The sequence below is a fragment of the Cyanistes caeruleus genome, chromosome 3 (assembly GCF_971803275.1).
Source record: "Cyanistes caeruleus chromosome 3, bCyaCae1.hap1.1, whole genome shotgun sequence".
NCBI classification, from domain to species: Eukaryota; Metazoa; Chordata; class Aves; order Passeriformes; family Paridae; genus Cyanistes; species Cyanistes caeruleus.
Window position 1 is genome coordinate 63,261,962 of NC_141703.1, and position 22,515 is coordinate 63,284,476.

General features: G+C 42.3%; 2 protein-coding genes and 1 long non-coding RNA gene across 8 annotated transcripts in view; 1 reads left to right on the top strand and 2 right to left on the bottom strand.

Moving 5' to 3' along the window:
* The window catches only part of DHRS12 (dehydrogenase/reductase 12), a 29,148-nt gene extending 16,724 nt beyond the window's left edge, over positions 1 to 12,424 (bottom strand). For 2 of the 3 annotated variants that reach the window (XM_086881393.1, XM_086881392.1), the window contains exons 1-5: positions 12,299 to 12,424; positions 11,568 to 11,701; positions 8,922 to 9,004; positions 2,440 to 2,532; positions 1,550 to 1,631 (exon numbers count right to left, since the gene is read on the bottom strand). In XM_086881393.1, the coding sequence (XP_086737519.1) occupies positions 1,550 to 1,631; positions 2,440 to 2,532; positions 8,922 to 9,004; positions 11,568 to 11,701; positions 12,299 to 12,354 (448 nt within the window). In that variant the 5' untranslated portion in view covers positions 12,355 to 12,424. Of the gene's footprint in view, positions 1 to 1,549; positions 1,632 to 2,439; positions 2,533 to 3,143; positions 3,247 to 8,921; positions 9,005 to 11,567; positions 11,702 to 12,298 lie in introns of those variants that run through there. The other variant, XM_086881394.1, reaches the window with a different exon arrangement.
* Positions 12,238 to 19,749, top strand: LOC111942198 (uncharacterized). 4 transcript variants are annotated; one of them, XM_086881395.1, is made up of 6 exons: positions 12,482 to 13,016; positions 13,676 to 13,838; positions 16,990 to 17,098; positions 17,867 to 17,924; positions 18,041 to 18,058; positions 18,632 to 18,789. In XM_086881395.1, exons 2-6 carry the CDS (start codon positions 13,749 to 13,751, stop codon positions 18,696 to 18,698), a joined length of 342 nt encoding a protein of 113 aa, XP_086737521.1. In that variant the 5' UTR covers positions 12,482 to 13,016; positions 13,676 to 13,748; the 3' UTR covers positions 18,699 to 18,789. The 4 variants fall into 4 exon arrangements, 1 of the variants encoding a protein (XP_086737521.1); XR_015284667.1 differs by lacking the exons at positions 12,482 to 13,016; positions 17,867 to 17,924; positions 18,041 to 18,058; positions 18,632 to 18,789 and adding exons at positions 12,238 to 12,440; positions 19,183 to 19,361; XR_015284666.1 differs by lacking the exons at positions 12,482 to 13,016; positions 17,867 to 17,924; positions 18,041 to 18,058 and adding an exon at positions 12,238 to 12,440 and having other exon boundaries at positions 18,632 to 18,923.
* LOC111942398 (uncharacterized) lies at positions 17,095 to 18,159 on the bottom strand. Its single transcript, XR_002870545.2, has 2 exons — positions 18,072 to 18,159; positions 17,095 to 17,223 (listed from the first exon to the last, which is right to left on the bottom strand). It is a non-coding gene; the product is annotated as an uncharacterized LOC111942398 (long non-coding RNA).
* Positions 19,750 to 22,515: the final 2,766 nt, after the last annotated feature.

Genomic DNA, 22,515 nt, shown 5'->3' on the forward strand with positions numbered 1-22,515 from the left:
TCTAGTAAGGCTGATTTACAGCTGTAAAAGCAGAATTTGCTGCTTCTACTTGTGTGATGAAATATAATTCAAGTAATGCACTAGTACAGTTCCTCAGCACTTAATATCCTCAATGTCTAATAAAACTAAACCAAAAGCATGCAAAACACACTTTTGCATTCAGACTGTTCTATTTGTTTCACTCTGCTTCTCTCTGGAAGAACTGTATCTTTGCACATTGCTGGGTTTTTGTCTGAAAGACCACAAGAAGATAGAAACTATTATAAGGCAAATAGATCCCTCAAGGTAGAAGTTCTTGTACTTGTGCAGCAAAGGGAAATTTGATGTCAAAATAAAACTAATTTTGAAATTTTTGACCATGAGAAACAGAAGAATGTTAGCAGAAGATTAGTCTGAAGCAAATGAATCTATGCTTTTATACTTCATTTAATTGTCAGTTTAATGTATTCAAACTTGCAGAAAACATGAGCTGTATGCACAATAACAGTGAAGCAGAAGTGAACACTAAAATGTTCGTTTTCAAACATAAATAGAATTTAAGAAACCAACACAGGAAAAAGGATAAGAATAAAAACCAACAATAGTTTCTAGGTTATGCTAGTTCTATAAATGTCTTATCTTTATAGACTAGGTTTTCCCCTTCCTCATTCCAGATATTGATGAACAGGAGGAAAACACAGAAACAAAGCACTACAGTTCTTCCTTAATGTGTCACTTTTGGCTATATTAAAGACAGTCTCTTGAGAAATCCACCTACCCTGCACAGAGGCAGAGGGGGAAGAGTGTCAGGCCTGTGGGGTTGATGCAAACACGATGCATCTTTCAGCCTTACAGGTATCAGCAGCATCAGACGGCTCTTTCTGGCTGTTTGCTCACCTCTTTTCCACAGCTTCTGTCAGGAAGCCTTCCACTTGGCTCTCCATTTTCCCTGCCCTTCCACCTCTCCACCTTCCCTCTTGACTTCCTTCCCATTATTTATCTCTCTTACACCACTGCCACTCAGTTCACACACAGTGCCCCTTTCACATGGAGCACCCAAGACTTGCCCATTACTGACCAATCCCTTGATTAGAGATTGCATCTGTTTGAGAGCGCCCAGGGCACTGCATACAGCTCAGGCTTCCTACACAGGGCCTCTGTCACACAGAACAGGGCTGTGCAAGCCCACTGAAACATCTGAATCTCTCTTTAAACATCTGAATATGCTCCAAGCTCCATCCAAACCCCAGAAACACAATTATTACAAAGAACATCACTAGCAGCAATGCTAGGAACAAAGTTTCCTAGCAAACTTCAGAATCAACCTGCAATTTTCAACTTCTGCTATGATAAATAAAGATGCTGATATCAGAACAACTGAAAAATGGAGAAATTAAAAAAGGACACTCCAAACAAGCTGTAATATTCTTTTCCTTCCTGGCTCCTTTCCTGGCATAGCCATGCTATGATCCTTCTTTGAGCAGGAATACATACATCACAAACCCAGCTATAAAAACACACTTTTGTAAGCAAAATAAGCATGTTCCAGAACTAAACCTTCAATACTCACCCAAAGTGTTTGTTGCAAAGTTTTTTTCAAGTCCATCTTCAGTTAACTCTCTGCTATTCACCATACATCCTGCATTGTTGATCTGTAAAATAACTCCTTTAAACAACAGGAATCTACACAAATATCTACAAGGAAATCCACACACATGAGCAATCCATGTTAATTTGCTGTTTTCTGACACTGCAAAACAAAGCTACACACTGTAGCTTTTATTTATTCAATAAAACATGATTGCAAGCTGTGTGCAGCTAGCATAGTCTCTGACACATTTCTTTCTCTGCCTTACCTTCCAGAAGGAGCTCAGATTTTTCTCTCCCACCTCAAAAAAATATCTGCCCCTACACACAGTGTGTTCACTGCCACTCCTCAAAAGTGATTTCCCCATTTTTATCAGATGTTCCTCATCTAGTAAGCACTAAAGGAGCTGCTCCAGGTGCCTTATCTGTAGTACAGCCCCCCCGAGCAAATTTTCACTGTTAAATAAAGGGGGAACTGCACTGAGCCTCTTGCCAACCACGATGATTAACTGTTTCCTCTCTCCCTGGCTCTGTTGTAGTCTTTGGACTTTTTACAAAAGCTTCATCTTTCAGAAGGTCTAGCTTTAAGAGGGACAATGTTATTAGCAATGAAAGTCAAAGAGAAAATGTACGGTGTCTCCAAAGATGCAGCTATAAAATCACTGCTGTTCTCTTTTTTTGTACACATCTATGTTAAGTGAAAAGGGACAAGAGCAAGCACACCATGGAGACTCCCCCCAAAAAAAAAATCATTTAGAGAAAATTAAGGAGAGAATTGTGGGCCAAACTGTCAAGTTTACATAACCTGTCAGACAAATTCATAGGCTACACACTCCCAGGACAGACACACATGATTAAAGTACACAAACTTACCAACACATTTAATTTATGTTCATTTTGGAATTTTTCAGCAAACTTCCATACTTCCTTGGGATTAGATATATCCACAATATGCAAGAAGATATTCTAAAGGAAAAGAAACTAAGTCACAATCAACAGGGAAAGTGAAAAGAAACCCTGTTTAGACCTGTCTAGGTGAAGAGGTATTTAAGTAGTATGAAAAAAATACTGTCTCCAGAACACAACTAATACAGGTTAACATGCACAACTGCAAAATTTTACTCTAGTCCTTAAAACATGTTTAGTTATTGATTCAGCTGCTTCTGAGACACAGATTTTTAATGACAAAGTTATTAAGAGAGTCCTACTTAGATAAATATATGACAGACAGTCAGACATAGCACAGAACTAGAAAAATATTGCAAAGCCTGCAAAATTTCAGTTTAAACAATTCAGCAGCTTTCTCTTTGGCTGAACTTTCCAAGGAAATGTTCAAGGTCACAGCATTAGAGAATAATATAGGTTAGAAGAGACCCCTGGAGGCTGCTTGGCAAACATGGAGATTCACCAGTCTGAGGCCCCTGCTCAGAGCCTCCAGCATTTGATCACCCTCATGGTGAAAACATTTTTCCTACTGTCTACTCAGAATTTTGTCCCTGTTCCAATATGTATCAGCTGCCTCTTGTCTTCCCACTGCAGATCTCCAAGAGAAGCATGGTAGTGCCTTCCCTACATACTCCCATCACATGGCTGTAGAATACAGCAAGACCCATCTCAGCCTTCTCAACACTGAGCAAAATCAGCCTTCTCAGAGTCACTTTGTACATCACATGTTCCATCTCCCTAGTCACCCTCTGCTGGACTCACTCCAGGACATTGGTGACTTCCTCATCCTGGGGATTCCAAAGCCAGGCACAGGAGTCCTGCTGTGGTTTCACAAAGGATTATCAGAGAGGAAGATGCACTTCCTCAGCCCACTGGCTAGACTCATGTTCATACAGTCTGGGGTATGGTTGACTTCCCTTGTCCCAGTACACTGTTCACAGAGGGACAGTTGTCACCCCCAGGTCCCTTCCTACCATCTGCTTTCCAGACAGCTAGGCAAAGACTGCACTTCATTCTGTCACCTGTGCTCTTAAAAAGATCTCATCAGGTTTTGCCCCTGTATTGACTCATGGGAGATGCCACTAAAAATCATTAATATATCAGCTCTGTCCTGTTGATTGCTACTTTCAAAGCCACATGCTCCAGACAGTTTTTCACCGACCTTTTCATCCACCAGTTCAAATCACACCTTTCCAAACTGGCTACAAGGATATCATGGCAAACCATGTAGAAGGCCTTGTCAAAGTTAAGAAGAGCACTGCTCCCCTCTTGTCCACAGGCAGAGTCATCTGACCAAAGGGATCAGGGAGAGAATCAGAAGGGTAGCAGATAGAGAATTCATGGTTTGAGATAAAGACAGATTTATAGGGAAAGTAAATGCCACACACAAAAGCAAAAAATCCCAAGCCTATGATCTTACCACCCCAAGAACACCCAATCTTGTCTGATCTCAGAAACTAATCATGCTTAGGCCTGGCTAGTACTTGGATGGAAAACTGCCTGGGAACACCAGGTGCTTTAGGCTTTTTACAAGGAATTAATTGACTGCCTCCCATGGGCAGGCAGGTGTTCAGCCATCTCCAGGAGAACAAGGCTCCATCACACATAATAGGTACTTGGGAAGCCACCACCCCAAACATCTCCACATTCCCTTTTCTTTCCCCCAGCTTCATATACTGAGCATGATGTCATATGGTTTGAAAATATCCCTTTGGTCAGTTAGTCAACCTGTCCTGGCTGTGTCTCCTCACAACCTCGCATGCAACCCCAACTTCTTCTCTAGTGTGGCAGTAGAAAAAGTAGAAAAGGCCTTGGCTCTGTGTAAGCCATGTTCAGCATTGCAAAAGCATCTCTGTATTATCAACTCTGTGTTCATCACAAATCCAAAACACAGACAAATACCAGCCACTATGAAGAAAATTAACCCTACTCCAGCCAAAGCTAGTACAACGAGCAAGGGTATACATCTGCTCCAGTGCTCTAGTCATGCCAACTATTTCTGTTTAATCCCAGTGGGATCACAGCTCTGCAGTCAGGCATGGATTCCTGTGTTTCCTATCCTATGTGTACTCATGAACAGCATCTGAAATGGGATCCCAGACATGCTACTTTCTCATGAAAACAGTGAGAGCTTCCTCCATTTTGCTGTCTCCTAGACACACACTCACTGTTCCCATGACTCCACTACTCTTCTTGGTTCGGTCACTATGAACCAATGAAACCACTTTAAAGCCTCCTCACTAGGCTTAGCAAACCTGCTGGCAAAGACACTGTTGCTCCAATCTGTCATTGCTGCCCAGCAAAGCTCATTTAACAGAGGAGGTCCAAGAGGCCATAAAGGCTAAGGCCAAAGTGACACCAGCTGAACATTCAGGTGATGACCTGCAGGGCATCTACGCTCCTACCCAAGCCCTTCCCTTTTACTGTATGGATTTAGGAGACCACTGCTAGGGCTTCCACGCCCTTGACTCTCTGTAAACACTCTTGAAGAACTCTAGGTCACTCCTCACAGTGTCATGGGCGCCCATGTGGTTGGGTAACAAGAGGCATTAGGCCAAGGTCCAGATCAGCCTCAGCAGACTCTCTGCAATACCTCACATCTGAGTCCCAGCAAGTGACAAACCTCTCAAGTCATCCAGCCAAGACTGCAGACGGGTGCCTCCATCCCCCACAGGAAGAAGCCTTCAGCCATCATCACCCACGACTTCTTCCCACTGTCAACAACTGTTCAGGATCATCTGTCTCCAACAACTCCCTTGACAGAGCTTGCTCCTCCTCATCTGTTACCATGGCACTATACCTATCCTATAAATGCACATCTGCAGGCAGAGAATGAACTGCCTTCTGTTGCCAGCATTCACAAGCTTCCATTCCTCCTCATCTTAGAAGTCTGTATCCACCACTTATTCAAATGCAGCTTCCGGCCATCCCTCCTTCGAGGCAATGTGCTCTCCTACTCTGTACAGACTCTGTCAATCTCCTGTTTCTATTCCCTATGGTTCTGCAGCCTGCTCCTCTCCTGCTGTTGCATCACCTGGCAGCTCAGCATCATGAGGACAGCAGAACCCAACAGATGAAGCCACCATCATGCACTGCCCCAGGCTCAGGAAAAAGTACCAGCCACTCCCTACAGCCCAACATCTGCCATATTATCCCTCTGGAGCTCTGCCTGGGCTAGTGTCCCATGTGCCAGGCACAGTTGCTGCAGTCAGGGTGGTAAAGCATGCTTTCAAGGAGCATCACTGCAGCCACTCCAGCTGTCTCAGAATGCTGGGTGCCCTCTGCATCCCCTTGCATGCTAACTGCTGCATTAACTGTTAAAACCTTGTCAGTCACTCCATGTCACAACACTCCTGCAATGTTTTGCAATACTATGGCCAGCAACGTGGGCGCAATAGAAAGAGGGAAGGAAAAAAAAAGCTTGACACAGAGCAGTTATCGTTTTCTAAACCACTAAAGCTAGAAATAATTCCTCCCTTCAAAGCATCAAAAACCTTTTGCTGTTTGCTACAGACAATTCTTTTGCTTTTTCCAGATTTGTGTTCCACATAGTACAAGCACAGAGGCATTTACCAGCATATACAAAGGCACGTCAACTCCTACTCTTCTCCTAGATAGCTCTTCTTCTCAAAGACACACCACAGATAGTCTCATGACGTATGCCAAGAAAAGGCAGCTTTAAAATAATTATGCAGAGGATGTGTTCTCTTGCAAAACAAATAATCATTAAAGGGCCTCCTCTCTTTCCAAGTTGTTTCTTTAAATACCCATTATACAAGCAAATGAGAAAAGTGAAGAAGCTGGAGATATGACATTACTCCCTGCCTGTAATTCTGCTTCCCTGAAGATAAAAAGCTTATGACTTTCTCTCTAGCCATTTGATTTCAGCTCCTTAGTTGAGTTTAGGTCAGAATTTTCTCATTGTAATAATGTGCTCTAGGATGACCCTGCTTGATCAAGGACATTGGACCAGATGACCCACTGTGGTCAACCATATCCATTTTGTGAATCATTTCTTTCCAAAAACTGACACTGCTCTACTGGTTCAAACTGGATACCTCTTGAAAATTTTCTACTTTTAAAACTAATACCATTATCTACTGGTACAGAAGAGGTAAAGTTTTTTTGGCGGATGTTCACTATTACAAGGGATTTCAGAGACTGAAAAATATCTAAATCAACAATTATCTGCTGAAGACTGTCACACTGACTCAGGAAAGGGATATTCAGGCCTGTTCCCTATAAAAGCCCTCAATGGTAGCAAAGCCATTTTCAAAGTGAACTTTGTCTCCGTGACTTGATCTATTTTAACAGATTAGGAGAACGTTCCAGTTCCCAGATCTAGGGGCAGGTGACTGCCAAATAACTCCATTTCAGCACTGCACTCCAGCATGTACTGTGGAAGGTAGAAAAAATCTTCAGTGTATACTATAGCAGGATCTCCATCCAAATTATCAGGAAGAGCAAGTTCAGCCTGGATACAGCTTGTCAAGTTGCAGATAAAGCATTTTATTATCTCTCTGGATTGCTTCTGAATGAGCACTTATAAAGAAGGATGTTCTTGTGGACTCCTTATTAAAATATTCTTCCCAGTGCAGTCACATGTCCCACAGGGTCTCTAGTGCAGCTCATCTAACACTTCACTGAGAGCTGCTCTCTGCACAAGTGTCCTGTCCCCAGGGTCACAAACAAGGTCTGCAGTGCCCTCATACTCTCTCCTGACTACAGAAATTATGGGTCTGCAGCCTATCAAGAAGTTGGAATGCAGTAATTATGCTGCCTTTAGAGGAAGAATACTATTTGCCTCGAGTTCTTTTCACCAAGTAACAGAAAACAGAACATGAAGGAACCTTCAGAGGTCAAACTCACCTCTCTTCCCAGGCAGTCTAACTGCCTGGGAACAGAGATAATCACCAGCCTTACTATAGCCATAGGATTCCAGCTATAGACAGCTGGAAAGCATTTATTTCTACGTAAGGACTGATCTAATTCACCTCCATTAAACAACTGAAGAGTAATGCTGGTTGTGTCACACTAGGGAGCTGAAATCAAAGAGCAGAAATTTAGTCAATATGACATCTCTAAACATAAAAAAAGTTCAGAATTTTGGATCCACATTAAAAAGTATTGGAATAAAAATACTGTGTACAGGAGGCAAGTCGTTATTTAAAATGAAGACAAGTCTCCATCCAAGTGCTGTAGGTTAACCCTGGTAGGTAGTTCAGCCCCATACAACCCTATTTACTCAAACATTCCACTCCCAGTGGGAATGGGGAGACAATCACAAGGACAAAACAGGCAAAACTTGCTGGCTGAGATAAAGACATTAATAAGTGAAGCAGAACTGAGTGTGAAAACAAAGTGAAACAAGAAATTAATTCACTACTTCCCACTGTCAGGCAGGCATCTAGCAATCCCCAGGAAAGCAGGACTTTATACTATGCAGCAGTGATTTGGAAAGCCAAACATCCTATCTGTGAATGCCCCCCTTTTACTCCTTCTTCCTCCCAGCTTCTGCTGCTGAACAAGATGTCCTAAGGTCTGGGGTGCCCCTTTGGTCAGCTGGAGTCGCTGTCCCAGTGTGACCTCTCCCATCTTTTTGTGCACCCCAGGCTTCTCACTTGGCTGGGTGGTGTGAGAGTGAGAATAGGCTTTGATGCTGTGTGAGCACTGTTCAGCAATAACTAAAATGTGGGTTGTCAACACTGGTTTGGTCACAAATCCAAAGAATAGCACCAGTGGAACTGCTAGAAAGGAAATTAACTCTATCCCAGCCAAAACCAGGGCACCAAGATAGAAAGATAATGACTAGTGAACTTCTCCATAAGCAAACCCTCCTGAACAATTAATGAAAGCAACAGTGACAGATACAGGGATGTACTGTAGAGTGATATATACAGAAACAAAAATAATGTGTAACAGAGGGAAGGAAAAGGTATTACAAGAAAAGGAGATGAAAAGGCATATAGAACACAGAATTAGGACCACACACAGAACTTCACAGAGCAGCCAACCTTAGCAAATCAAGAACATGTTATTCAGACACATAAAACCTTCATTCCAATGCTGTAGACTCATAAATGCTGTTGCAAGAGTGTTGCAATGCATTAACTTTTAAAAGCCTCAGCCACATAGTTAGGAATAGTAAGTAGGACATCAAAAGCAAATCAACAACAAACATTAAATAAAACAGCATGCTGCTGATGATGTTACTAATCACAGAATTCATCACCTAATGAAGTTAGGTGTTAATCACTTCTAATCCTTTGAATTATAAACTGCTAGATGTTTCTATGTCTATATAAAAATACTATTAAAAACACGACAGCAAGACGTTGGAAGACTATCTCTGGGGTCTTTAATATTAACAATCTTTCTAAGAGAAAACAAAAGACTAAAAAACAATTCACCTGATTGCCCGTTTCTGTCACTATTTCCTCCTTGGCAACTTCAGCCCGTTCCTTATTTCGGCAAACCAGATGAACTGTGCCACCTGGTGGATTGCGACAAGAAAAGCGTTTGATAATTAATTACTAACTGCATTTGTGGGAGACATCAGAGTTTTAATTAGGTGAGATAGTGGACGTAGAAAAAAGCTGGAATATTTCTACTTGGCTCTGGTTCCTGTGAAGGGAGGCAGGGTCATCACGCAAGGCTACACACATGGAAAAGGCCACTGCACTCTAAGTACTGTGCTCAAACCATTTCTGTCAAGCCTGTACATCATGTTTAGTGGGTGAAATACCAGAGCTAAAGGGGAAATTGAAGCTAAGGAATCTGTATCATAGATGGTTTTTTTAATATATGCCTTAGGAAGTTCAGTAAAGAGCTTGAACAACACAAGTGAATAGAATTGCTCTGTGAAAAGGAAATAAAAGCACCAGATACCAGAATTCTCAGCAGTGGGAGATATGACAAGGACTATGGCCTCTATTGCAGCTTGGGAGGCTCAGGACATCTGAATTATTTTTCATCAGAAAAATAATTTTCCAGTAGTTTTCTTCTCAATAAGCAAGGTTTTCTCAAGAGGATACATAATTTGCATCCTTGTGGCTATCAGGCAGCGAGACACAGCAATGGCTGGTTTCATCTCCTGTTGTCTGCTTCAAGTGAGATGCTGGACAAGGTGACCTCTCGAGGTCTCTTCCAACCAACTTTTCCATGAAAGGAGGATACAAGGCAAGGTTCTTCTCAGAGACCTGGATACTTAACACAATCTCATCATAGCCATAAAAAAGAAAGCTTTCAAACACAAGACTAAAGTACAGCAAGGCAATTTTTCTTTTCTTCATATTCTCTGATTGTTACAAGACATGTTTTAATTTCAGTCATAGGAATATGTATACTCTTTACTTCTGCCTGTTTTTAAAGGTGTTTTAGGGATTGCTAGCAGTCCATCTTTAGAAAGCTCAAGGAATTAATCCCTAATAGAAACATCATTAATCCATAATAGAAACAACAGCTGTGCTTGGTCACACTTCTAGTACCCAGAACCCAAATGCAAAACACTGAGCCTACCTCGGGATGACACAGTCACACCCTGCACAGCCCAGGCTGGGGTGTGATAATGAAACCTTTCCTCTACAGGAGAGGTTTTCCACTGAGCATCAGGGCAGGGGGGAAGTTTAGGTATGACTGATACACTAGGAAAGGAATTAAAGTGTATTTTCTTTAATGAAGATTGTATCTATTTGAACTTAAGACATAGGAACAGTCAGAGTAGTTGGGAGAAGACTGTATCAAGCTGGAAGAGCAGTTCACAAGACATGGAGTAAAGCCCAAGTCTGAATATCCATAAGACACCAATCCAGAGAAAAGCTGAACTCAGACTATTTGAGAAATTGTCAATTATCTCAGAAATTGTCAGCAAGATCATCATTAGTTAGAAATATCTGAGTGTTTGAAGGTAAAGCCAACACAGCTTGATTATTCTTCCGCTGAGTTGGAATTCCTTATATTCTTGTCGCGGCATACTTGAAGAGATTCAACTAGAAGCCTGAGCCCCCAGAGCTGACTCTGAGTTTCAAAGTGAGATGTTCAAGGATGGGACCAGGAAGTCATTTAAACTTCATATGAACAGCAATGCCCATACAACATATCAGACACGCAGTCTGAGCCCAAGGCTGTTCTGCTAAACATGGTGACCAAACCACATACAGACCCAGACAGCTTTCCAGCTTGCAAAACCTGGTAGAATACCCATTTGTGAGCAAAACCAGTCACCTGACAAAGCAATAGTTACATAAAGTGATTATGTACAATAGCAGTAGTGGGAAACTGAAATCAACCACATACTGGCACTGATGTACATCTTTAACCCAAAAACTCTTTGATGCTAACAGTTTTGAATTAGTTTCATTTAACTGAGTTACACTTTCCTTCATAAGATAGTTACAAAACCTAAGCGCACAAAGACAGAAAAGAGTTACAAGCTCCTCCCTTTCATTCTACGTGCCAAAACTCCTGTCCCTCTTGCACAACAGGAATTATTTTGTCAACTCTGTAAGGGATTAGGTTTATCCTTCAGCAGCAGCTAGGCCCAGTTCATACCATGTCCTTGCGTACAGAGAGCAACATAAAAAAATAATTACATGTAATCAGTCAAAGGGCACTCCAGGGTATTAAGAACAAGAACAGCTACACTGGTTTTATTTATGCTCTCCCATCTTCCTTTTTGTAAAGACAATTGTTTTCTTTCATGGTATGACACATTTGCAGATTCTTCAGTTCAAATTCAGCCAGGCTGCTACTTGTACCAAACTATCCTTTAACAGACACTGATCCATCACCAGCATCCTTAGATACCACTATAACACATATAATTTCAGTAAACATGCACTTGAAAAACATTTGCAGATTCTTTCTGCTAATTTGGTTTCCTTATCCCAGTTTGCACTGCACTGATTGTGCTTAAACCTCTAACTCTCCCTAAGAGCCCTGTGAAATGACCCTGCATCCCAGGGATTTGCGCTTGCGTGTAAGTGCTGGAAAGCCAAACCCACTTCCTTCCATCTTCTCTGTAAGCCTCCTGGGAGCTCCATGGCAGCCCTGCTCACCTCTCCTGGCTATCTCCTTGGCCGTGGCCTTGCCAATGCCACTGTTTGCACCAGTGACTAGGAAGGATCTTCCAGCAACATCCACCTCTACATCAGCTGGGTTGAAGTGCTTGGAAGCAGACTCGTAACCACCTCTGAACAAATGAAGAGACAGACACCGGTGAGAAACTAGAAGCGAGCCCTTCCAAAATAAACACACGTGTGGATTGAGAAGAACTTTCACAGCTCATTACCCAGTAATTTCACCATTTACTCTCTGTACTCATGGGACAGACTATGAACACCAGCGACAGTGACATGGAAGTATCATAGTATTATTAAGGTTGGAAAAAAGTCTTTAAGATCATCAAGCCCAACCATCAACTCAGCACCACCACGTTCACCCATGTCCTCAAGCGCCGGATCCAGATGTTTTTTCAGCATTTCCAGGGGTGGTGTCTGCACCACTTCCCTGGGCAGCCTGTTCCAGTGCTTTGCAATGAAGGCGACAACTCGCGGTGGCGTTTGGTCGCCCCAAGCCACCCAGCCCTGGCCTGGACCCTCGTGGGGCGGGCAGGGCGGGGCTGCCCTCACAGCGGGGCTGGGATCTGCGCGCCTCGGCGGGGGCGGGCAGCCGTCCCTCAAAGCACCAAATAAACACGGCCTCGCCGCGGACACACAGGAACGCCCCAGCCCGGGCCCCGCGCCCGCCCCACGCCGCCTCCCGGGCCCCGGGCGGCCGCCGCCCGTACCTCGTGTACTCCCGCAGCCCCTTGACGAACCACACGGTGTTGCGGTACCAGGACATGGCGCTGCTGTCGCCGCCACCCCCGCGGCCGTGCCGGCCCCGCCTCTGCCCTTACATAAGGCGCCCGGCCAGCCCTGCCGCGTTAGGTAAGGGCTGAGGGCGGCCCGGCCCGGCCCGGCCCGGCCGCGGTGAGGGAGGGTGCGAGGCAGCGCAGCGAGTGTGACAGTGCGGGCCGTGGTGCCACCTTCCTCCTCAGCAGCAGCCCGTGGGCTGGTTCTTCTCGTCCTTTCTGTTTTCTCCCCTTCTGCATTAGCCATGAAAGACTGCTGTAGGCGGCTGTGCCTGGCGAAGGTGTGGCAGACGAAGATTGGAGCCCTGGGACTGCAGACGGGCTGTTGTGTTTTGGTAACGGGGAGCAGCGCTGCAGAACCTAGGCCTGCATCCTCTGCCCTGGAAAGCTGTCAAAGGGATGCTCCCAGAGAAACATGAAAAATGACATGAAAGTAGCATTTCGCATAACAAATCCATTAAATACCTAGCTCCTGCTGATGGAGTGAAGTACTCCAGTATGGAAAGGGTACACGAGTGGGTGTTGCAGTAAGGGGAGTGAAATTCAAAATGTTTTCAGTTTTATGCTCTTTGGACCTAGGAAGTCCAAGAGAAGCACTTGGAGTCGCACATCTGGACAGCCCATGTTAGCCATAAGGATATTGTCATTATAGGTATAATTATAGTTTTAATTGCACAAAAGGTCTGTGCACTTAGAAAGTTCAGTGTGCAAGCTGGATAAATTCATGTATTTTATGGAGTATGCAGGGCCACACGCAGAGAAACTCCATTGGAAACTCCATCTAAGTTTTCAAGAGCTTAAGTTACCTGATTTTAATAGTGCAGATAGTGGAGAAATGGGAATATGCTCTCTTTTTTGATCCTCTGTTATAGCCTGATACTTCTTTTTCTAAATCTCTTTGCTCTGGCAAAGGCCTTGTACTAAAGTCATTCACTTTCTCAGCACAATGTGTCAGTATTAGGCTCATACAAAAAGCATTTCCCACCATGAAGTTACAACTTTTGAACTCAGCCCTGTCTGCTTGTAGGGTACATTACATGTGCAGTAACAGTTTCTAGAGGGCAAAGAGACACATTTTCACAGTGATATTTTCCTCCATGCAGAGGCCATCCAGCTACATGTTGTACATGTTGCCTTTTAATGAAATCCAAAAATGCTTGATCTTAAAACAATTGAAAGACTATTGAAAATGTAAATACAGTAAGACAGATTGTGCTTTATTCCCTTGCCATTTCTGTGTTTAACATATTTATTTCTTAAGAACTGTGATTATGGCCTAGCAAATGCAAAATGGATGTGTTTTGTTTGTAGTTGCAGCCTGTGTTCTCATAAATTAGGAATTTCATCCCTGCAGTCTGCCAGCCTCTGAAAGTAAACAGGGTGCATGCAGATACACAGAATTCCTCACAGGCTGAACCATTTGGAGTGTGATCAGCATGATGCTGGATGGTGCAGCCCTGAGGTGCTAACCAATGTGAGTATGCCTGGCAGAAGCTGTCCATGAGTCAGACACAAAAAGAGATTATGGCTGGCAGAGAATGGGAGCAGCTCATAATATTTTGGGGGTTAAGCAGTAATGGGCAATTACAGCACATTACTCATATTGAGATTACAGAAGATGTTTAAATGTCATGTTGGCTACTGCTGTCATCCTGTACATACACAATTTTCTCAGAGAATATTATATAAATACCGAAGCGCCCCTACTGTGATGTTAGCTGTACCCTTCTAACAAATGGAATTTTAAGGAGATTTTGGAAATCCCCAGAAATCATGTCCTTGCCAGAGTGCACCAATTCCTGAGCACATTCAGCTGTGAGATTTCTGCTTAGAAACACTTGCTTTTTCTGTACTGGGGGGCTAAGCTTGCACCTAGAAATGAGCTGACACAGTGCACTGTCTGTCTGAGCAGCTTCATAGAATCAGTCAAGGTTAGGAAAGACCTCCAAGATCATCAAGTCCAACCTTCACATCAAAAGTGAGCTGTTGCATGCTGTCCTAGCACCCCCTTGATGGTTCTGTTGCCTCATTTCATCCCCTGTGGTGTTTTTCTTCTGTATTGTTCCAGAAGCAGGCGGCTGTAGAGATTGTCTAAGTGCTTTCTGCTAACCCAGCCATTGTAGCACGAAGGGTTGTGCAGGAGAAAGGCAAGATGTGCTTTTGCCAAGAGCTGGGTGCTGCTAATGAAGGGCCTGCACCTCAGTATCCTCACAGGCAAAATTTCTGCCCACTTCAAAAGTTTTGACCACGTATCTTGCCTTTTTTCCTGAATTCTAGATCGATACAGCTTGTTAGCTGAATTAGAACCTATTCTGGAGCTTCGGAAATTCGAAAAGTTGTAGAGTCTGGTTTCTTTCTTGACTGCTAATATGTTAGCAATTAACTCCAACAGGACACTGCTCTGAACATAAGGGATTTTTCTAGACAAAGAATTTTTCTCATGTGTTGGCATCCTACATCTCAGACCCTCATCATACACCAGCCAGCAACTGGTATATTTATGTGATATATAGCTGAAAGTGAGAGAGCCAGAGTCTTTTGAGCTCTTAATATTTCCCTCATTTGAGCACAGAACAAAATGGCTTCACTCAGGCTAATAGCCACAATTCAGTGTTTATCCCTGATAAAACATATCCAAGTAAATTCTTACCCTGTATCTATGCTATCAAATACTCCATTGCATATTCCCAGGCTCTGATCCTCTTATTGCCCATAGGCAAATGATTGTTGATGCCCAGGTCACAGTAGGTATTAAGCAGATATTTCTGTCAAAAAAAAGCTCAAATATCACCGTGGAAATAGTTTGCTCAAAGGGTAGTTTGTTCCCAAAGACTACAGATGAGGGTGCACCAGGGTTAACACTGCACAGCTTGGCTTGGCACTGGTGGTCCTGCATTCTGGTGCATGCATTTACCAGTGTACGACTAGCCCCCAAGCCTGTTATGTAAGCCCTCCATGACTGCAGGTAATCCTCTAAGTATCATCAAAATTCTGGAGTGCTGTGGCTGTGAGCCTCCAGACAATCGGATTTTTCAAGGAGTAATGAGTTGAGAATCTCAATTTTCTTAAAACACAAGAGCTGGTGAGAAATACCTCTCTGGCACTCAGCTGGACTAACGTGAACAATACACCTTAGATTTGATCTGTCTTTGTACCTGTCAAATAGCAACTAGTTTTAAGCAAAGTTTTAATTACTTCCAGCACAAAGGAATGGTGAAAATGCTGATTGCTGTTAAGGGCTGTGCATTTCAGTGTGTTTCATATTTTCTTCCCAGGAGACAGATCTAAAAGTAAAGTACTCAAGAGCTGAAAAGCAATTATATATTATACAGGATGTTTAAAACAGCTTCAAGGCCATTTTGCCAATCTCTCCTTTTTTTTTTTTTTTTTTTTTTTTGGTTGGTCTTAAGGACAACTGGCTCCTTTGCTTGCTTCCTTCCAGAGATCTGGCAGGCTGTTGTGCATTCTCTCCTTTCCTTGCAGTTACTAATTTTCTAATTAAGTCTTTGTGCCTGCCCCCATTAGATCAATCAGAACTGATTCAGTTGCCACTGATTGCGGTGGGAACAGGCTCAGGCTTTAAGGGCCAGGTTTGCTGGAAAGCTCAACATCTATAATTGAGGCCAGGTTTCCCAAAGAAGTGGCAAGTGTGTTCAAGCCACTGCTGTGGGAAATGCTCCCAGCCCTGTTTTTGTCATGCTGGCCTCAGCCCTGGATGTAGAACACTTGGAAACTCTGCTTCAGAAATTTGTACTGCCCCAGTCGGTGCAAGAGCTGTCAGCAGCCCGGGGAGAGGCAGTTGACACTTGTCCTGTTGTCTGGATGAAGCAGAGGGTTTGGTGAGTGGTTGAAGAGGAACATAAAGTGCCTGAGATCTCAGGGACATGTCTGAAGTGCTTCTGGTAGTAGCAGGGTGAGAGAAGCAAAAGCTGCTCATCCTGAATGCAGGGAGGGGTTGGAGTTCTGGCCTGTTTTGTGAACAGTAGGGTGTTTTCTTTGTTGTGTACCCAAGTCATCACCAAGTTTGCCAGTTGCTGTCATCAGCAGTGTTGTTTCTAGTGAAGAATAAGGCTTTCCCCAGACCAAACAGCCTTTTATTATTGAGGAACAAGTGTGGCAGTATGTCATCAGTTCTATCATTCATTGCTCAGGAGCCAGTAAAAGGACTCTCATGCTCTACCTTTATCAGAAGCACAGGCTTGCTTTATCAACTGCTGAGGGCCCTGGTCTCTGGGAGCCTGCAGGGCTTCCCAGGTTTAGGCATGTTCTGGGGAAGAGAGGGGCTGCTTAGTGTCCTCCCAAAGTGGAAAGAATTGGCTGGGAGCAGCAGCTAAACCTGTTGCTAACCTAGTTTATCTCCTATATATCAAATAATTTATGCAAGCTGGAATGTATATAATTGCTTTTAAAATAATAGTGTGGCTAGGATATTTTTAAAATAATAAAACCGAAATGATATAATTGATATGCATCCTAGAGAATGATTTTTTTTAGTTAGTGAAAATATTTTTTTGATTCCCATGACTGAAAAATTCTTTATGTTCTTACAGTAAACAACATACTTGAATGCATACATGTTTGTTTCTAGGCAGTAATGCAGTAATCTATACTAACATTTTCTTCAGCTACCTGTTTTTCTTCTTACTGCTCTTCTGGATCTTCTTACTTCTACTGGATCTTATTGTTCTTACTACCAGCTGTTGAACAAGAATACTCACAGGCTTATTGACTCAGGTGAGTCCTGCTACACTTTTTTTATTCTTCTGCAAATCTTACTGCTTATTAGCATTTTATTCCAGCCCAGTTGTTACCAAATTGCAGATGATATCTGGTAGAATCTAGGATCCTCCAATAGGTATCTACAAACAGAGGAACACACACACACACCTGCTTAAATGTTTCCTGTTTTGGTCAAATGCCAAAGGAATAGTCTGAAGTTCTGTGTCTTCAAACAGTGCCTGTGCTGTTATAACAAAACTTGCACAGATATGTGAAATTTATCCATGCAAAGCTGTGGAGCCAAACTTTGCCATGCAAATAAGCAACAGACCTGTTTACTTAGTCTTATTTCACCTTGGCATGTTGGACAAGTTTTACAAAAAAAAAACAAGTTCACAAAAAACACTGAAGTAACTCTTTGTTTCTGATACATTCTGAAAATAAATAGTATTTGTCATTAACTACTATTGTGAAATCCGTGCTGAAGTAGAAAACAATACAAAAATAAACAGTGATAATAAAAAGGTGTTGTCTATAGCAGCTTGTGAGTAAGAGTGAATAGTGGATTTTTTTTTTTCACTGTTTGCATCCTGTGTACTCATTTCATATTACACTGAGAGACTGATTTTTTTTTCAAAAGGACTGAGAATCAAATCCATAAAATGTTATTGAAACAGGCATTAAAGATCCTGTAGTTCAACCCCACCCCGGTGTGGGCAGGGACACATTTCACTAGACCAGGTTATTTAGTACTCCATGCAACTTGTCCTTAAATAGTTCCAGGGATGGGGAATCCACAAATTCTCTGGGCAACCTGTTCCAGTGCCTCACTACTCTTACAGTAAGGAATTTTTCCCTATTATCTAACCTAAACCTTTCTTTCAGTTTGAAGCCATTTCTCATTTTTCTGTCACTACATGCTCTTGTAAAAAGTCCCTCTCCATCTTTTTTTTGTAGGCTCCCTTCCACATGCAGGTATGTAACTCACCTGGGCATCAAGAGGACCTTGTAAAAAATAAGCTTTCTTGTATGTTGATTTGCATGCCCACAGTTTGCATCTCTCACGTTTGAGCTGCAGCATGGGGAAGGGAATCATGGATTCTTCCTTTCTTTGAGTATTACTAATTGTACAGAAGAGTCAGTATGGCTGAGATTCAAATCTGTGGGCGAAATCAGTCTCTGATATAACTATTCATCTCAGTGAAATTACAGTAGGCTTGATTAAAATTATCATTACTGGTAAATGTAAAGTACCTTAATTTTTAGACTGCAGTCACATAGGCTTATGCACTTACACTGATTTTTATTCAAATGAGACATTTGGTAGAAATTCAGTATTACAAACACATACACATGATTTCTCAGAATTTCATACAATTTGTTCAGAAACCTTGCAATATGACATTGTTCTTTTTGTACTTTTTGTACTATGCGGTATCAGATGGCACTTGTGAGCCTTTTTTCATTTTCCCTCAAGTACTACACTTTCTAAAAGTGTTGTCTGTTTCCTCCTATGGCTAATACCTGTGGGACTTGCATCTACTCCAGCAGTGAACAGAAGCCTGAAGAAACCTATGCCAACAAGCAACAGTTTCAAATTGCAGTCCTGATGTAACAATCCTTTCTGTATTATATGTAGAACATACAAAGGTCCTCGTTGTGATGCAAAGTCCCTAACAACTAGAATTTAGAGAAGATTAATTATCTGAGAAAATATTCAAGGTAACTTACAGAAACTGGTCTAGTTTAAAATGTTGTACAATATATAGGAGTTATAATCAGTTTAATCTTTGTAGCCCTTTGCTTGTAAAGTCAAAGCATTTAGGATCTTTTACATCAACCATTTCTATTTCAGGATCTGGGACATTTGAAACAGGTCTTGGCATAAAGAAGCAGAAGCTATTCTAGGTTATTTTTTTCTGCACATTTACCTTGTAGTTTTAAAGTCTGATGTCTTGGGACCTCATAAAGCTCAGAGTAAGAGCTCTGTGAGAGAGATCATCTTCTCTGACAGCACAGCGTTCTGGTTTCCAGTCCTGAGAAGATGAGGCTTGTGATATGTCTGATGCTCTTCTTTTCTCTCTTCTTTGGGCCAGCAGGTAGGAGCTGTCTGTGTTCAGCGTTTGGAGTGAAGGATTGCTTGTCTGTCTGCTGCTTCTAAAATAGCTGTGGAAAGCTACTCTCTAGAGCTTTGGAATCTTGTGCCTATTGCTAAAGAAGGTGGAATAGTGGGAGGACGACTATACTGTGGGCAATAAACTGTAATAAGAGTAACTTATTTCATGGCTTCTGACAGTGCACTTTTATGAATGTTTATAGAGTCAGTGTGTGCATCTAGAATTGTCTTTGGGTCTTCATTTTATTAGATTTCTGTAATACCCACAACCAGCAGTGAGCAGGCTATCTAATCTGTTGAAATAATATGTATTTTTTTTTCTTTAAATACTGTAAACAGACCTTTCCTTCACAAGAAGAGGAGATGATTTAACTGAAACATAGCTGGTTTCCTGCATTGTAGTCAACATTGAGTGCATAATAATTAGCTTAAGGGTGTATTTTCAGTTTTCCAGTAGACCTTTATATTACTGTGGGAAGAAAATGAACATTTTCCATTTGTAATTTCAGTCTAGTGGCAAAATTCAAATTAAACATTTTAAGGTGTAGACTATTTGCAGCTGCTTGACCTTTGGGCTGTAATGACTTAATTCCCCCTAGATTGTTTGCCGAGGAGCCACGCCTACTTCTGCAGGGAGTGAGCATTTGTCTGGGACACCGTCAGTTTGTGGCAGTTCAAAATGCTGCTGCTTGCAAGTTAAGGTGCTGTGGCCCATACACATGTTCATAGCTTGCCCCTAAGTGAGATAAAATGTCTTCAGTTAAACTACTTTCATTTAAGTTTGAATGCTTCATTTAGCCACTGGGGCAACTTGAGAGAAACTATGCAGCTTCTGGTGGGTCAGAAGAGTCACTGTGACTCAGGTGTATCTAATCACATCCCAAACCATGTAGATTCTACCTGATCATGAAACCTGCAAACCTGCAAGATTCCACTCTGCTCAAAGTGCAGAAGGCATGCTCAGATTCCTTTGGGCACAGAACAGATGGCTCCAACAGTTTTGGAGGTGTTGATGTTCTGACTTGTATGTGCCGTAGCGTATTGATGTACACAAGGTAAAGGTAAATACTATCAATGCAGAATTTTTCTCTCTTGGTTGTAGCAAAGTATTTTGTTTGCTTTGTACAACTTCAAAATATTTCAGAAATGTCTTTTCCCTCATTAATACCACCTCCAAAATTTTGTGTTTGTACCAACCAGGTACTGAATGCTAGCTCAGTGATTTGGCAGCACTTTCCCAAGATGTCAGTGCATGCACTGGTGTGTCATATCTGAAGAATTAATCCCCCCTGTCAGACTGTGGAGAATCTGTCACTCTTAGCCTCCCATGAATGAGGCATAGGTTTCAGGTTTATTGTTGTGTGGCTGAAGTTTGGCAAATCATTGCACATCTGCTGAGCTGCTGTAACCATGCTCACAAAAGCACACCGCAGACACAAAGCAATGTCACCTTACATCTCTTCTCCTCTGGGCTGAGCTAAAATCTCCTATTTTCTCCGATAGGAGGACATCATCACATGATGTGAGGTCACTGGAATCAATTCAGACTTAAAAATCAGGAGTATTAGCCCTTAATTCCAGGTGATTAAGAATGATTCTAGCAGTATTTTGCAAAAACAGGGAAGTTTGTATTGGAGCCCTGTGGGTGGAGCTACTTTCTTGTTAAATTTCTTTTGCATTATAAAACTGAGTGTAATTTTCCAGTTTCATGCCTGTTCCAAGCTTCTGGGTAAAGTTCCTGTGTAATGATAAACAGTTGCTTTTTTGCATTTGAGTGATAGAGTTATGCTTTCTGATAGGCAATTTCTTAAACATTTTGGGTTCTTAACAAATGAAAGATGCTCTCCACTGAAGGTAAAAGCACGTAGATCAGTTCAGAACTGAACCCTGAAATACAGAAGCCCAAGTGGTGAGCCACTGTAGTGTTTGTGGTGGGAAAGAGGAATTCCACCATGTGCAGCAGTTATGTTTCAGAAAAGTGAGGGGCAGGGGAGAATATGTGGTAGAACAGCTCTTTGGGAAACAGCCAGTGATTTTTCCCAGATCCAATCTGAGGCCCACAAGTAAAAGGAAAGATTTCTATTGGTCGCATTTCCCTACATACAACTGTGCATGGCCTAAGTCAGCCAGGAGTATAAGTAACACCAATTCCATGGATTTCTGAATGAGGCAGCCGGGCTGTGACCTCTCCTGAATGGATGCTGCAGAGCAGGGCAATGCTACACTGACACTGCCCTCATGTCAGATTATTTTATCTTTATCCTACCTTCTTTCTAAGATTAGTTCTCTGGAAATAAACAATTCTTAAATCTGGGGCCTGAATTAAAATCCTTGTAAACCAAATGCAGGCTTACGTATTTGTACAATAGCCAGTGAGATAAATGTTTGTGGTTGAAGACAGGTGGTGCCCACAGATGTTACACTGCTTTCAGCCTCATTCCCAGGAAGGACTGTTGAGCAGACCCTGTTCAGCTGTGGTCTGAATAGCTCAGCTATCGAGCTCTTTTACATATCTCACCCTTTCACAGGCATTTTATAACCCTTTTGGGTTTCCCTAAAACACAAGTTTCAGCTGTGTGGGTTTTAACAGACAAAATACATATCTTTTTCCTGTGCCTTGGGCCACCCTCAGGCTCATCTAGAGGGGAGACCCTCCATTTTGACCACATTAGCATACGTGCATGAAAGCAAAGCAGAAAGAGCACTTTTACACTGCATTCATCAACACATGAAAAAACAATCTACCAGAACCACTTTTGGGGTTGTTCCATTACATGTCACAAAAAAATTGTCTCTGTGCATGCTGGCACTTTTAAAGCTGCTGCTGCTGACTGAAAAGCTGTTTGCATTACATCTGTCCATTAAGTACAGATTTCCATATGTACAGCACCAAGGTGAACAAATCAAATGAACACCCACACCACAACCAGAGAATTGCTGTAGTGAACACATCTGCCTGAAATTCTCACATCCCCACCCATGTCTTATTGTTGTGGTTTATATTCAAAATACCAAGGTAACACCATCAGTTCTATGAACTTGACCACAATGTTTTGACAGTCATCTTTGTGTTATTGATAAACTACTGCTGTAGAAAAAGCATATCCCCTGAGGAGGGGAATGCTGAGCCCTGGCTGAAGCATCAATCTGACACTCAGTAGTTCAGTTCTTTGTTCTGCCAAAGACTTGCAGAGCAGCCTTGGCTCAGTTTGGATATATCAGATATGTATTTATATGTGGATGTATTCATCCTCTCTGGTTTAGCCACTAAGTTAGATACAGATGCTTCCTATAGACCAAGTTCAGAAGAGACGTG

Bases quoted from the DNA above. Each gene is read 5' to 3' on its own strand.
- LOC111942198 (XM_086881395.1), top strand. From the start codon at position 13,749: ATGCAGATACACAGAATTCCTCACAGGCTGAACCATTTGGAGTGTGAT. The intron at 13,839-16,989 runs GTGAGTATGCCT...CATTTTCTTCAG, and splicing joins GCCCTGAGGTGCTAACCAAT to CTACCTGTTTTTCTTCTTAC. The intron at 17,099-17,866 runs GTGAGTCCTGCT...AAATAGTTCCAG, and splicing joins TCACAGGCTTATTGACTCAG to GGATGGGGAATCCACAAATT.